Raw genomic sequence first — 15,325 nt, 5'->3', positions numbered from 1 at the left:
TACCAAAATAATGGAATGCGAAAGTCTGTTTCCCACCTAGGCAAGTGTAATGTGTAGAGGGGCGCCCAGAGTATTAGAAAATACCAAAGGCAAGTAATAGACACCACCCCAGAGCACATGTAAGCAGGAGTAAATCACAGTAACTTTCCTAGAACACACAAGAGCACATGATAGAAGATTTTGCAAGAACCAGAAGAGACTGCAAGACACCAACAATGGATTCCTGGACCTGAAGACCTGTGGAAGAATGGGACCAAGTCCAAGAAGCACTGAAGACTCCAGGGAGAACAGGAGCCCCTGCTAACCTGGATGAAGTTGCAAAAGAAGAAACCACAGGTGAAGAAGAACAGTCAGTACTGGACCCAAGAAGACGGCTGTGGGTTCTTGGTTGGTGCAGATGCTGTTCCTTGCCGGGTGGATGATTGCAGTCTGGTTTGCGTCGCTGGATTCCGCCAACAAGCCTCGATACGCACAAAGCTCACGGTTAGTGGAAAATGACACTGCCCAGGACCAGGAGGGACTTGGTGGCCTCTACCCAGGAGGGGAAGACTGAGGGGGTTCTCAGCAACTCAGAGAGCCCTCGGAAGACGAGGCACCGCACACAGGAGTCCCACAGCACGGGGACAAAGAAGGTGCAAAAGGAGGCCCATGCAGCACTACACAAAGGGATCCCACACCGCTGGAGAACCACGCAGGAGGCTATGCGTCGCAAGAAGTAGTGCTGGGGGCCGGAGCTGCACGGTGCATGAAGAACTTTGTGGAAGGATGCCAACAAGCCTTGGCAACTGCAAAATACATGGTGCACAGGGGGAACTGTCTTGTGTGGTGAGGCAAGCTCTTACCTTCAACAAAGTTGGACAGCTGCACTTCAGGACCATCGGAACCACTTCAGTCCCCCACCTGTGTTGCTGGATCCACACACGTCTTCAGGAGAGGGTACCCAAGCCACAAGACGTCCTGTGGTGGAGGGGTGCCTGCTGAAGCAGGGAAGTGTCTCCTTCACTTTAAGGGAGCTTCCTTTGTTCTTCTGGTACAGGCTAAAGACTGGCTGTCCTCTGAGGATACACGACCAGGAAACAGTTGCAGTTGCTGGCAGGAGCAGAAGGTACTATCTTGCAGAAGTCGTTTTTGCTTCTTTGTTGCAGTTGTGGAGCTCCTGGACGCTCCAGATGCAGTTTCTTCGGTAGGAAGGTGAAGTAAAGGATGCAGAGGATTCCTGCTGGAGTCTTGCAACCTGAACCTGAAGAAACACCCAAGAGAGAGACCCTAAATAGCCCTGAAAGGGGGATTGGTCAGCTAACAGGTAAGCACCTATCAGGGGAGGACTCTGATGTCGCCTGCTGGCACTGGCCACTCAGATGCTCCCAGAGTACCCTGACAACTTGGAATCCAAGATGGCAAAACCCAGGGACACTCTAGAGGAGCTCTGAGCACCACCCCTGGGGTGGGGATGGAGAGGGGAGTGGTCACTCCCCTTTCCTTTGTCCACTTTCACGCCAGAGTAGGGACTGGGAATCCCTGAACCAGTGTAGATGGAATTATGCAAGGGCAGCACCATCTGTGCCCTTCAAAGCATTACCAGAGACTCTGGGAGGTTACCCCTCCAATGCCTGTAACACCTATTTCCAAGGGGAGGTTTAACATCGCTCTCCTAAAGGAAATCCTTTGTTCAGACTTCCTGGGCTTGAGCTGTTCAAGCAACAGGATGGCAGAAATCTGTCTGTGAGGTGGCAGCAGCGGGGGCAGTCTGCAAAACCTCAGAAGGCTGTAGTGGCAGTACTAGGAGCCCCCAGAGTGCATGGAATCATACAACCACTGCTTGCAAAAGCCTTGAGGTTTTATTCAAACATGTTTGATATCAAGCATGGCCATATTTGGAGTTACCATTGTGAAGCTGTACATAGGTAGTGACCTATGTATAGTGGACGCATAAAATGATGTCCCCGCACTCACAAAGTCTGGGAAAATGGTCATGGATGATGTGGGGGAACCTCTGCTAATGCAGAGGTGCCCTCAGACACAGGTACTCTGCACCCAGCCTTCAGGGTAGGAAGGCCTGGTATATGGGTGACTTATATGTGACCTGGTGCAGTGTAAATGGCTGTGAAAGGGTACATGCACCATTTCACACAGGCTGCAATGGCAGTCCTGTAGAAGCCTTTGCATTGGCTTCGTATGGGTGGAAAAAGAAATGCTGCAGCCCAAAAGATTCTCTGGACCTGGAAACACAAGACACGAATAATTCAGGTACAAACCCACACTTTGTAAAAGTGCAGTTAGAGCAGGGCAAGGGCTGCAAGAAGAGGGATAGCCCTGCCCTTGCCCTCTAGCACCATGAGAGGAGCAAGGGAAAGCAGACAATGCTTCCCTAGAGCGGCCACGTCCCCGCCCCTGCCTCTATCAACACCCCAGTGACCTACACCAGCTCCTGCAGATATTTACTTTCTGTTCAGAGTAAGTGATAAGTAGGAGTGTTACACTACCTGGAATCGGGGAAAATCTGAGTTAAAAGACCTGTAATTCTGGGTCTGGCAGTTAATACCCCATTCCAGAGTGGTTACCTTCTGGTCACTGTTAACTCATGGAAAGATACTGATCAGAATCAGATTTCAGCTGTGAAATCTTCTCACCTTCAGATTCATTTTGGTCACCGATCATCCGTGTTACACTGAGGAAGTAAACAAAACAATTACAATTGCATGCAGCGAGACAATTACCGAAATGAGCTGCACCAGATGCTGGACTCCAAGGAGCCCGTTACCTGGAAGGACACAGGGGGAAGACAGACGCTGGATGCCAAGGAACCAATGGCCCGGCAGGTTGCTGGGAGAAAGAGTAATGGGGAACTCAAAAGGGACACCTGAGAAACAAAGGTTAATTAGTTTGAGTAAAATGGATTCAGTTGGGACCTTGGTAGCTGGAAAAGGGAATAATGCAGCAGTCTGTGACTTGCTGAAGGATTCCACCAGCTATGTTCTCATATTTTCTCACCAATGAATATGGAGGAGGATCAGGAGAAATACAGATTCGACAGGTGATTCAATACCATAAAATACAGTCAGGGCAATGTTTATTGATCTAGTGAAACCAGCAGTGACATTTAATCTAAATGGAGGAAGATTACGAAAGATGCAGCGATTTACTTCTAAATTTCTATTACTTTGCAGAAGAGGATCTTTGAGGCTACGCTATGGCATTGTACAAATCGAACAATCGGAAGCAAACGAAACCTCTTACTATTAACACTTTGTTACTATAGCACTGTGTTTCAAATACTGGTCATGAGCCAGACAAATTGCTTTATTTTCTAGGTGCATTACAATACGCCTGGTAAAATCATATTTACCTTTCTTTTTGTTAGGGGATTTTGATTTTTTCTTAGCATCTTTAACACTCATTCGAGAAGCTGTCTTGGAAACTTTTACACGCTCTTTTTCTTTAATTTCCATCTGTTGGCGCTCTTTTTCTTCCTCTGCTTCCTTTAGTTGTACTTCTCCAGCCAGCTAAGGAAGAATATGTTAAATTGTATTATCAGCCTTCTAGGAATTTTCCTTCACAAGAAACAAGTTTGATTTAACTTCACTAGCTTGTTGGCGACTTCAGAGTCGTTTTACTGAAGGGCCTATATATATTGAAAAAAAAGTTTATGTGTTTGCAAAGTTGAGCAGTGCTGAAGACTACTCAGAAATTAGGGCAATGGGGAGGGGAAAAAATATCAAGCTCAGCAGGGGAAGAAAATAAATATCCCAGTTAATATTGATCATAGAGAGATTTAATTCCAGATCACGTACATTTCGCGCTGGGTAATTTTGTACTCTTGGTAGGCAATTTTGCAATGATCTACTGTTACATTAACTACATTGTATCTATGGAATTTGTAAGTTTTCTACCTTTGATATTTTTCTCTTCCACCCCTAACCTTTTTTTCTTCCAACCTTGGTATCTTCCCCCTTTCCTTCACTACCCAGGCTTCTTACAGAATAGGCTATTCTGTTTGATTTTACCAGAGCCTTCCAATATCATTAGTTACTGGTTCCAAACAGGTAGCTAACAAGGTGAATAAGAGAAAGCCTTAGAAAAGTAAACCTGAACAGAATTCATATTCCTTGGGAGTTTTCTCTTCATTTGGAAACATATGTAAAATTGGCAACAAGGTTAAGCTGTGCAGTGCTCAGCATTTTCATCAAACTCTCTATGAGGTTCATCACCTTGGCAATAGTTATATCTGGGTATTTGGCATCTTGGTAGTCCTTACACTGTGGTTCACCACTATTTGAAGTGCATCTCATTCAGCCGATTACTTCCTGCATACTGCTTCTTGGAGACGAACTTAGGACCAGATGTACAAAGCTTTTTGCACGTTGCAAACAGCAAATTTTGCTGTTTCCAACGTGCAAAGAGCACTTTGCAATTCACAAACCCTGTTTGCGATTCAGTAACCTGGTTACCGAATCGCAAAACGGGTTTGCGAGTCGCAATTAGGAAGGGGTGTTCCCTTCCTAACTGCAAGTCGCAGTGCAATGCAGGATTGCTTTGTGACCGCGAACGCGGTAGCAAACCAATCACAGTTTGCACCCTTTTGAAATGGGTGGAAACCCATTCGCAAAAGGGAAGGGGTCCCCAGGGGACCCCTTCCCCGTCATGAATGGCACTGCAAACATCTTCTGACTCTGACTCCCAACAGGAAATTTCCTTTCGTCATAGGCTCGTTATATACAGCATGTTTTTCCTCAGCAAAGACGACAAAGAGCAATTACTTTCCTCAGCGCTGAAAGAGCTGCTCCAGCCATAGTACTGAGGGCAGGACAGCAGGACAAGGTTGCAAGCACCGTGTCGTCAGCATCCCCAAACTTCAAGAAGCTCCAGCTTCTGCAATTCAAGGACATTTTCACATTCTGGAGAATGTCAAGGTTCTTCATCCAGGATCTACATACATTGTACAAGACTTGTGCTTCAATATTGATTAACTCAGTGTTATTCTATTCACTTTGCTATTCTATTAAAGTGCACTGCTATACCATGCTCTATAAATGTAGAAGCAATGCCATATTCTGCACTTTTAACACTGTTCTTCTATGCTTCTGATTTCCTGTTTTCGTAATATTCTGTTATGTTTACTATGCTAAACAGAAATTGTTAGTGCCGTTCAAACATTGCTTTGTCATCATGGCAGTTACCAGCATGTTGCAACCTCGACCACTCCTTTATGAGTGATGGGAGTCCACAGTACTCTGGAAACAATGGGTTAAACTGTTTGAATCCCACCTTATTCCTGTAGAAGGAGAGATGTTTTGCCTTCAAGAAAACAACACATTTTAATCCACAATTTAAGAATAGATGGCAAGAACATCTATCAAAGTTTACGGGTCTAAGTTAGAGAAAGAGGAAATGTAGGTAATGCACAACCCGATGTGTTTCCAGTGACATTAAAAAACAAAAAAACAAGAAGACCATTTTGGGGAGACATACTTTTCTCAATAGAGTTCAGGGTAAAAAAAAGTTGAAAGCACCATTGTTATTTTAAGGGGTTTGTGTAACTCATGGTAGTCTAGGGCACAATATGAGTTTTTAATCCATGACAAGTTTGTACAATTCACCAACAGTTCTCGCATATATGAGAACCTTTTGACTCTCAATCATTACCTGAAAAATGCTATTGATATTACTAAGGAAGTGCAGAACTCATAGGACTGTGTAAGAGAAATGAAGGCACCAGGCTAGCAAATTTGTTGAATAAGCAACAATGGGATTGTGTTAAAATTAAAGAAACCAGAGCATCATGAACTAAGCAAAACTGTGACAATGACACATTTAAGTGTTACTGAAGCAAAAATGTAGAGTCATTGTTAAAAACAACAAATGCTTTTCCCCAAAAAAATTCCTCCTGCAGGGAATGTGGGAAAAGAGGATACTTGGTGAGGGCATGCAAGAAAATGGGTGGTAGGAGTATGAATATTGTACAGTCAATTGAGAAGGCGGTAAAGAACATAGGCCCTCATTACAACCCTGACGGACGGTGTTAAAGCGGCGGTAAGACCGCCAACAGGCCGGCGGTAAAAAATCTGCAATTACGACCATAGCGGAAACCGCCAACAAAGACAGCCACTTTAATACTCCGACCGCCACGGGGGTACAAACAAACAGCGCAGCGGTCACCGCCAACAGACAGGCGGAAGACAATGTACCGCCCACACTATTATGACAGGCCAATCCGCCACCTTTTCCAGGGCGGATTCACCGCGGATAAAAACACGGCGGAAACAGGAATTTCGAAGGGAAACCGCTCACCTCTACACACTCCACGAGGAACGAGGACACCATGGACCCGGAACTCCAAATTCTACCTGCAATAGTCTTCCTGCTCCTGTACCAGGAGCACGAACGCCGGCGCGAAGACCACAGTGAGTACTGCACCTACGACACAGGGGAGGGGGAGGGAAAATACAGGGACACACACATGCAACAAGCCCACCCCCACCCTCACCCACTACAACACACACACTAATACATATCTATATATTATAGTTACACCCCCAAACCCCCCGGAAGAATGCAAAGACCAAAGGAAATGATTGTAACCATTGTAATCTATTAAAATACAGTACTATAAAATATATATACACTACAAACAAATATATAAACCAATAATACAAGTCCAGGTATTGCACCATTTATAGTCAGTGGACCACTAGGCCCAAATTGCATGGGCGAGGCCCACACTCGATACCAGATCAAAACAGAGAGAACACTGCAGGGGCATCAGATAGAAATACAACAGACACCTCAGGGGGAAGGGAAGGGGGGCACCTCAGCCGGATGAGTGCACAACACCAGATCCACGAGGGGGCTCAATGCCCACTGCTCAATCCAGGGGAGTGCAAAACCACAGTCTCTCAAGTCTCTACAGTGGGTGGTTTGCCCACTGTTCAATCCTGGGGAGTGCAAAGCCACAGTCTCTCAAGTCTCTACAGTGGGTGGTTTGCCCACTGTTCCATCCTGGGGAGTGCAAAGCCACAGTCTCTCAAGTCTCTGCAGTGGGTGGTTTGCCCACTGTTCCATCCTGGGGAGTGCAAATCCACAGTCTCTCAAGTTGATAACAGTCTCCACTGGTTCTGGAGGGGGACTGGTGCCCAGAGTGCTTCATCCTGTGAAGGACAGAGGTAGAGGATGGATGTCTCCACTGGTTCTGGAGGGGGACTGGTGCCCAGAGTGCTTCATCCTGTGAAGGACAGAGGTAGTGGATGGATGTTTCCACTGGTTCTGGAGGAGGACTGGTGCCCAGAGAGCTTCATCCTGTGAAGGACAGAGGTAGTGGATGGATATTTCCACTGGTTCTGGAGGGGGACTGGTGCTCAGAGTGCTTCATCCTGTGAAGGACAGAGGTAGTGGATGGATCTCTCCACTGGTTCCGGAGGGGTACTGGTGCCCAGAGTGCTTCATCCTGTGAAGGACAGAGGTAGTGGATGGATCTCTCCACTGTTTCTGGAGGGGGACTGGTGCCCAGAGTGCATCGCTCACCCCGTGACGGTCCCAGTTGCGTCAGTGCCCCTGCTGCTCATGGGCTAGCGGTGCTTGATTTGGCGGTGCCCTGTTCAGCGGTGCTTGATTTGGCAGTGCCCTGTTCAGCTGTGCTTGAGTTGGCGGTGCCCTGTTCAGCGGTGCTTGAGTTGGCGGTGCCCTGTTCAGCTGTGCTTGAGTTGGCGGTGCCCTGTTCAGCGGTGCTTGAGTTGGCGGTGCCCTTTTCAGCGGTGCTTGAGTTGGGTTCAGCGGTGCTTGAGTTGGCGGTGCCCTGTTCAGCCGTGCTTGATTTGGCGGTGCCCTGTTCAGCGGTGCTTGAGTTGGCGGTCCTTCATGGCCCAGCGGGGCTTGTGCTGGCAGTAGCTTCATGGCCCAGCGGGGCTTGTGCTGGCTGTCCTTCATGGCCCAGAGGGGCTTGTGCTGGCGGTCCTTCATGGCCCAGCGGGGCTTGTGCTGGCGGTCCTTCATGGCCCAGCGGGGCTTGTGCTGGCGGTGGCCTCCTGGGCAGCTGGGCTGGGGCTGGCGGTGGTCTCCTGGGCAGCTGGGCTGGGGCTGGCGGTGGCCTCCTGGGCAGCTGGGCTGGGGCTGGCGGTGGCCTCCTGGGCAGCTGGGCTGGGGCTGGCGGGGCCCCCCTGGGCAGCTGGGCTGGGGCTGGTGGGGCCCTCCTGGGCCGCTGGGCTGGGGCAGACGGGGCCCTCCTGGGCAGCTGGGCTGGGGCTGGCGGGGCCCTCCCGGGCAGCTGGGATGGGCTGGTGGTGGACTCCTGGGCAGCTGGGCTGGGGCTGGCGGAGGCCTCCTGGGCAGCTGGGTTGGGGCTGGCAGGGCCCTCCTGGGCAGCTGGGCGGGGGCTGGCAGTGGCCTCCGGGGCAGCTGGGCTGGGACTGGCGGGGCCCTCCTGGGCAGCTGGGCTGGGGCTGGCGGTGGCCTCCTGGGCAGCTGGGCTGGGGCTGGCGGGGCCCTCCTGGGCTGCTGGGCTGGGGCTGGCGGGGCCCTCCTGGGCAGCTGGGCTGGGGCTGGCGGGGCCCTCCTGGGCAGCGGGGATGATGGCTGTCTTCTTCGCCGTGCTGCTCTTCCCAGACTTGCCGGGTTTGTTGTGGCCCTTCCCCACCTTGGGAGGTGTCACAGCTGAGTCGACACTCCCACCGGGACCCCTGTTAGCGGCTTTGGTGGCTGGAGTCTTCCCCCTCTCCCGCCGGACACTGGTAAACTTCTGATGCTTTACGGGGGGGGGGACTGGCTGTGCTATGGCTCCGTGCCACACTGGCTGTCCTGGTGGCCGGTGCACTCCACATACCTGTGACTACAGGCACCACTGGTCCCGGAGATGTTGTGGCTGAGGTGCTAGTTCGGGTCCTATGAGACGGACGGGGTGGGAGAGGTGTGGGAAAAAGGTCAAGGCTGGACAGGAAAAGTTTTTGGGACACACTGGGACGGGTAGCTGGAGGGGGTTTGGGAGTGGAGGAAGAGGTGGTGGTAGTAGGAGGTGTTCGTTTGGTGACTTTGGGTGCAGGTGCATGCGCTGGAGGCTGTCGTGAGGTGGATGGCTGTTGAGAGGATGTGTGCCTGCGTTTGTGTATCTTAGGAGGGGGCGTCACAGACACACTGGGAGAGGACACAGGGGACGTGTGAATAGTAGTGGGGTGGTGACCGCACGTGAGCGGGGTGTGCTGGTGGGTGTGCTGGTGAGGGACGTAGTGGCTGTAGAGGTAGTGCATGCAGGTGTGTGTGTAGACGAGACTGGGAAGGAGGAGGGAGACAACAACGAGGGGGACACAGTGGAGGCAGTGGATGTTGGTGTGTCTGCATGTGTCTGATACTTGCGTGAGTGCCTGTGGGATGTGTGGTGCTTATGTTTGACTGAGCTTCCCTTGTGTGGTGAGGTGTGTACAGGCTGGTCTGATGGTGTGCTTGGGATAGGCAGAGGTACAGGGGATTGGGTCTGGGTGGAGGAAGTTGGAGGGGGGAGGCTAGACACAGGGACAATGGCTGCCATCAGTGCTGAGGCCAGAGTTCGAAAGGCTCGGGGAAGGGCCACCTGACCAGAATGAATGCACTCCAGGAAGGCATTAGTTTGTTGCAACTGCCTTTCTACACCCTGGATGGTATTCAAAATGGTAGACTGCCCAACAGTGAGGGACCTGAGGAGGTCAATGGCCTCCTCACTGAGGGCAGCAGGGGTGACTGGGGCAGGGCCTGAGGTGCCTGGGGGGAAGGTGATGCCCACCATCCTGGGTGAGCGGGCATGGGGCGAAGGCTGAAGGGCTGCGGGGAGGGCGGTGCTGGTAGGGGGGGTGGCGGTTGTACCTGTAGATGAGGGGGCACAGATGCCACCACAAGGGAGCTCCCATCAGAGGACGAGTCCGTGTCGCTGGTCTCAGCTTCTGACCCCGCCGTGGAGCTCTCCTCGCCCTCAGTCCCACTGGTGAATTCAGAGTCCGTAGTGTGGCCCTCCATGGCCATGTGAGATGCAGCTCCCTCGTGCTCCGGTGCCACTACTCCTCCGCCTGATGATGCTAATGCACACAAGAACAGGGAGATCACAAAAAAGGGGGGGGGGACAGAATAAAGACATGTTGAGTGCATGGATTACCGCTACCGTTGGCGGACAAGACAGACACAGAAGCCCCCTGCTCTACGCCGCGCTCTTGGGCTCTACAGTACAATTCCTGGGAAATGGCCTACAAGGCTATGGACGACATCTGCACACATAAATGACACAGGGGCATGAATAGCTGTACTTGGCACTCTACAGAGGTGGGGAAGGGGGGCCACAGGGCCATGCCTTACAGAGGGGCCTAGCCTACAGAACTCGCCCTGGCCTAGGGAAACCCACAGCCCTCCTCCCCCACCCAGACAACTCCACTGCACGCAAAGTCAGCTGAATGAGAGTGTACTCACCCCCTTGTGTCTGCTGTGATGCCCTCAGGCGCCCTTCCAACTCCGGGTAGGCCACCGCCAGGATCCTGAACATCAGGGGGGTCATGGTTCGACGAGCACCCCTCCCACGTTGGGAGGCCATCCCCAGCTGAGCCTCCGCCATCTTCTTGCTCCAGCGAATGTCCTCCCATCTTTTCCGGCAGTGGGTGCTCCGTCTGTGGTAGACGCCCAGGGTCCGGACATCTTTGGTGATGGCACACCAAATATCTTTCTTCTGGTGGGCGCTGACCTACATGAAATGTACTGGGGAAGAAGAGAAGTCATTACCAACAGCACCGTAAAAGTGAGTGGCCCACATCCCTAACCTTGCCATGTGGCACATGCACCCACCGTCTTTCATGCACGCAGAACTCTGCCCCCTTCCTTCTTACATCCAGCCCTCTCCACACAGGCATAGCCCATACAACATGCTCCTTGTGTACTTACCTGTTTGTCTGGAGGACCGTAGAGTATTGTGTACTGGGGGAGGATCCCATCAACGAGCTTCTCTAACTCCTCCGATGTGAAGGCAGGGGCCCTTTCCCAAGACGCACAAGCCATTGTCTCTTCCAGACTGAGGTCACAGCTGCACTTGCAGTGTAGGTCCTCGCCTGTCGAAGATCAGGTATCGAGTGATTCAACAGATAGAAAATGGCGGTCACGTCCGCGGCGGTGCGTACCATCACCGCCGGCGTACATCGTCATTGGCTCCTGGGATCCATAGGGTCCAATGTTAACCAATGCAGCATTGCGTCGCGGTCTCCGACCGCCTACTGCGACAGTGTACAACGCCAGCGCTGTTACCTCACATCCCATTGTCCCACTTTAGAGGTCAGGCAGCCGCCATTTCATGGGCCCACATGGCCTAATTTCCAACTGTGTCACACATACCTAGGCCTAGTCTCAACACACATACAGGCCACCTTTTGTGTATGATTGGTGTTCTGTGTAAACTGTGGGTACGTACCTCTGAGTTGTTTGACTCTGTGCTCGCTGTTGTCCTTCATAGGCACTGTCCGCTGGGACATGTGAGGAGATGGCGGCATCCTCCGGTATACCGACCGCTGGTGGACCTGTCGACAATGGAGGAAAGACATTTGATAATCACCTACAGGTTTGACTGTGCCACAATCCAGGAACTGTGTACCCAGTTGGAGCCAGACCTGATGTCAGCAATCCGCCATCCCACAGGAATCCCCGTCAAGTGCAGGTGCTATCAGTGCTCCATTTCCTTGCAAGTGGGTCATTTCAAACAACTGTGGCCATGGCATCAGGGATGTCCCAGCCTATGTTTTCCAACGTATAGTCCAGAGTGTTGTCTGCCCTGCTGAAACACATGCAGAGCTACATCGTTTTCCCTCAGGTGGAGGATTTGCCTACAGTGAAAGGTGACTTCTATGCCCTTGGACATATCCCCAACATCATAGGTGCCATTGATGGGACCCATGTGGCTTTGGTCCCCCTCCCCACAGGAGTGAACAGGTGTACAGAAACCAGAAGAGTTATCATTCCATGAATGTACAGATGGTATGTTTGGCCGACCAGTACATCTTCCTTGTGAATGCCATGTTCCCGGGCTCAGTGCATGACGCTTACATCCTGCGGAATAGCAGCATCCCTTATGTGATGGGTCAACTCCAGAGGCACCGTGTGTGGCTATTAGGTGAGCCCCTGGAAACAAGACATTGGGAATGGTTGTCTGGGGTTATCCCTACAGGTTAGTGTGTGTCTAACAGTTGTCCCTCGCCATTTGCAGGTGACTCTGGGTACCCCAAGCTGTCATGGCTACTGAACCCAGTGAGGAATCCCAGGTCCAAGGCAGAGGAATACTACAATGAGGCCCATGGGCGAACTAGGAGGGTGATTGAGCGTTCCTTTGGCCTCCTGAAGGCCAGGTTCAGGTGCCTCCACATGACAGGTGGATCCCTATTCTACTCACCAAAGAAGGTGTGCCAGATCATCGTGGTCTGCTGTATGCTTCACAACTTGGCTTTGCAACAACAGGTGCCTTTTCTGCAGGAGGATGGTCCAGATGGCGGTGTTGTGGCAGCTGTGGAGCCTGTGGAAAGTGATGAGGATGAAGCAGAGGAAGAAGACATGCAGACCAGGGACTCAGTGATCCAGTAATTGTTCCAGTGAAACACAGGTGAGAATACATTCCTGCCTACTACATGTACTTTTACACTACTACCTCTCTACTGTCTGTCGTTTTCACCCAGTGTATGGTCACTGAGTTGTCACTTTGCCTTACGGTTTCACAGATGTGGGTCCCAACATGTGTCATCTGCTTAGATTCCTCATGGACTAGAGCTGTGTGACATTGGTATGTTGACATTACTATTTCAAGAACATTTGGTCACTGTAATTGCAAATACACTATTACGAAATCACAGACAGACTCCAGATCATTTTGTGCTTTAGGTGTGTTTATTTAAATGCAAAATATTGGAGGGGGAAGTTAAATGGTGATGGCGGAGGAGTGTCCATGGCAGAATCCAGTCTATTAGTCTCACAGGTGCATTGCCCATATGGGCATAGGAAGTGGAGCTGGGGCAGGTTAATTATGGACAGGGTGACAAAGTGGGACAGTGGGATGACAATCAGGGTGGTCTAATTTCTTGGCGGGGGTCTTGGCATCGTGCTCTGTCTTGTTCCTGGATCTCAGGGACTGTTTGCGGGGTGGTTCTCCCTCTGCAGGGGGTGGGGTGCTGGTGTGGTGGTCCTGTGGCGGGGCGTCCTGCCCACTAGCACCGGCGGAGGTGGTGGGCAGTTCATCGTCCATGCTAGTGTCAGGGGCCCCTTGGAGTGCCACAGTGTCCCTCCCGTTGTTAAGTAGTTCCTTCAGCACCCCTACGATGGTGCCCAGGGTGGAGCTGATTGTTCTGAGTTCCTCCCTGAAGCCCATATACTGTTCCTCCTGCATGCGCTGGGTCTCCTGAAACTTGGCCAGTACCGTTGCCATCGTCCCCTGGGAGTGGTGGTATGCTCCCATGATGGAGGAGAGGGCCTTGTGGATAGTGGGTTCCCTTGGCCTGTCCGCCCCCTGTCATACGGCAGCCCTCCCAGTTCCCCTGTGTTCCTGGGCCTCCGTCCCCTGGACCGTGTGCCCACTGCCACTTCCCCCAGTTCCCTGTTGTTGTTGGGGTGGTGGGTTATCCTGGGTTCCCTGTAGTGGTGGACACACAGCTGATTGACGTGTCCTGGGGACGAAGGTATGGGCCCGCTGGGTGGGTGCTGTGCTGGAGTTTCCAGAGGGGGGAAGGTCTGTGGTGGCCTGTGCCTGTGAGAGGGGAACGACTGTCCCAAGGCCCCCGATGGTCCGGGCTGGTCATCTAGATCCAGTTGGACAGAGGTGCTGTCATAACTGTGGGCCTCTTCTGTGGGTGGAATGGACATGTCTGGACCCTCCTGTCCGGTGACGTTGGGTAGGGGTCCTGCAGGGGTGGAAAGGCATGGGTATTGCATCTGTGTGTGGCATGGTGTGCAATGGGTGGGTGACCGTGTACCCCAGTGCTGGCATTCTTGTGTGGGAGCTTGTGTGATGATGGTTTAGGGGGGTGTATGGCTATGTGCAGTGTGCATGCTTTGGTGATGGGTGTCCATGCTTTGTTGTTGCATGCAGGGCTTGGTGTTGGGATGTGTGGTTTGATGGTACATTTGTGAGGAGTTGGAGTGATAGGGGTGGGGGCGAGGGTGGGGGTATGTGATAGCATGCAGGTAGGGTGGGGGATGTAATAGTTAAGATTTGACTTACCAGAGTCCATTCCTCCACCTACTCCTGCGAGGCACTCAGGAGGCAGAATCGCCAAGACCTGCTCCTCCCATGTTGTTAGTTGTGGGTGAGGAGGTGGGGGTCCGCCGCCAGTCCGCTGAACCACCAGGTGGTGTCTTGAGACCACGGAACGCACCTTCCCCCGTAGGTCGTTCCACCTTTTCCTGATGTCCTCCCGATTTCTTGGGTGTTGTCCCACTGCATTGACCCTGTCCACTATTCTTCGCCATAGCTCCATCTTCCTTGCAATTGAGGTGTGCTGCACCTGTGCTCCAAATAGCTGTGGCTCTACCCGGACGATTTCCTCCACCATGACCCTGAGCTCCTCCTCCAAGAACCTGAGGTGTCTTTGCTGTGCCATGGGGTGGTGTAGGTGATTTGTGGGGTGGTGTGTGTGGTGATAAGTGTGGTGATATGTAGTGGTGTGTTGTGTGAGGTGCGTGGAAGTTGTGTGGGTGATGGTGTTATGTGCCTGTGGATGCTGTTGTACTTGCTGGTGGTGTCTCTCTCTGTGCTTCGTTCTCAATTTTTGTTGTAGGGGTTTGTGGGTGATGTGGGTGTGTGTTTTATATTGTATTGGGTGTGTGGGAGTGGTGTGTGTATGTGTATCAGGAGTGTGTATTTAGAATTTTCCAATGTGGCTGTGTTTTGTAAGAGTGTGTGTATTTTGAGCACGGCGGTGTGTACCGCCAATGGAATACCGCGGTTGAAAGACCGCCGCGTGGATTCGTGTGTCGTGATAGTGTGGGCGTATTTCTGTTGGCGTGATGGTGGAGGTTTTGTTTTCGCCAGTTTATCACTAACCTTTAGTGTGGCGGACTTGTGTGGGTGTCTGAATTTTGGCGGGTTCCGAGATGTGGGTCATAATAGCTGTGGCCGAATTCCGCAGCCGCGGCGGTGTGTTGGCGGTCTTCTGCACGGCGGTGAGCGGCTTTTACCGCCAATGTTGTAATGACCGCCATAGTTTTTCAGAAGGTCCCTCCACCACTAGATCCAGCTTCTTCAAGTGCATGAAGACTGCTGCTGACTGGATGAAGAACAACTGCCTAAAGGTCAACACGGACAAAACAGAAGTGCTGATTTTTGGAACCAACTCCTCCCCCTGCAGTGACTCCTGTT

At 51.8% G+C, this 15,325-nt stretch overlaps 1 protein-coding gene across 2 annotated transcripts in view; it reads right to left on the bottom strand.

The window, feature by feature from the left end:
• SPEF2 (sperm flagellar 2) overlaps nucleotides 1-15,325 on the bottom strand; it is a 736,330-nt gene that overhangs the window by 318,593 nt on the left and 402,412 nt on the right. For both annotated transcript variants that reach the window (XM_069220893.1, XM_069220901.1), the window contains one exon: nucleotides 3,347-3,503. In XM_069220893.1, coding sequence (XP_069076994.1) covers nucleotides 3,347-3,503 — 157 coding nt within the window. The remainder of the gene's footprint in view (nucleotides 1-3,346; nucleotides 3,504-15,325) is intronic.

The sequence above is a fragment of the Pleurodeles waltl genome, chromosome 1_1, assembly GCF_031143425.1.
Source record: "Pleurodeles waltl isolate 20211129_DDA chromosome 1_1, aPleWal1.hap1.20221129, whole genome shotgun sequence".
Lineage (NCBI taxonomy): Eukaryota > Metazoa > Chordata > Amphibia > Caudata > Salamandridae > Pleurodeles > Pleurodeles waltl.
The sequence above is the reverse complement of the archived record's forward strand: the minus strand, read 5'-3'. Positions and strand labels throughout refer to the sequence as shown.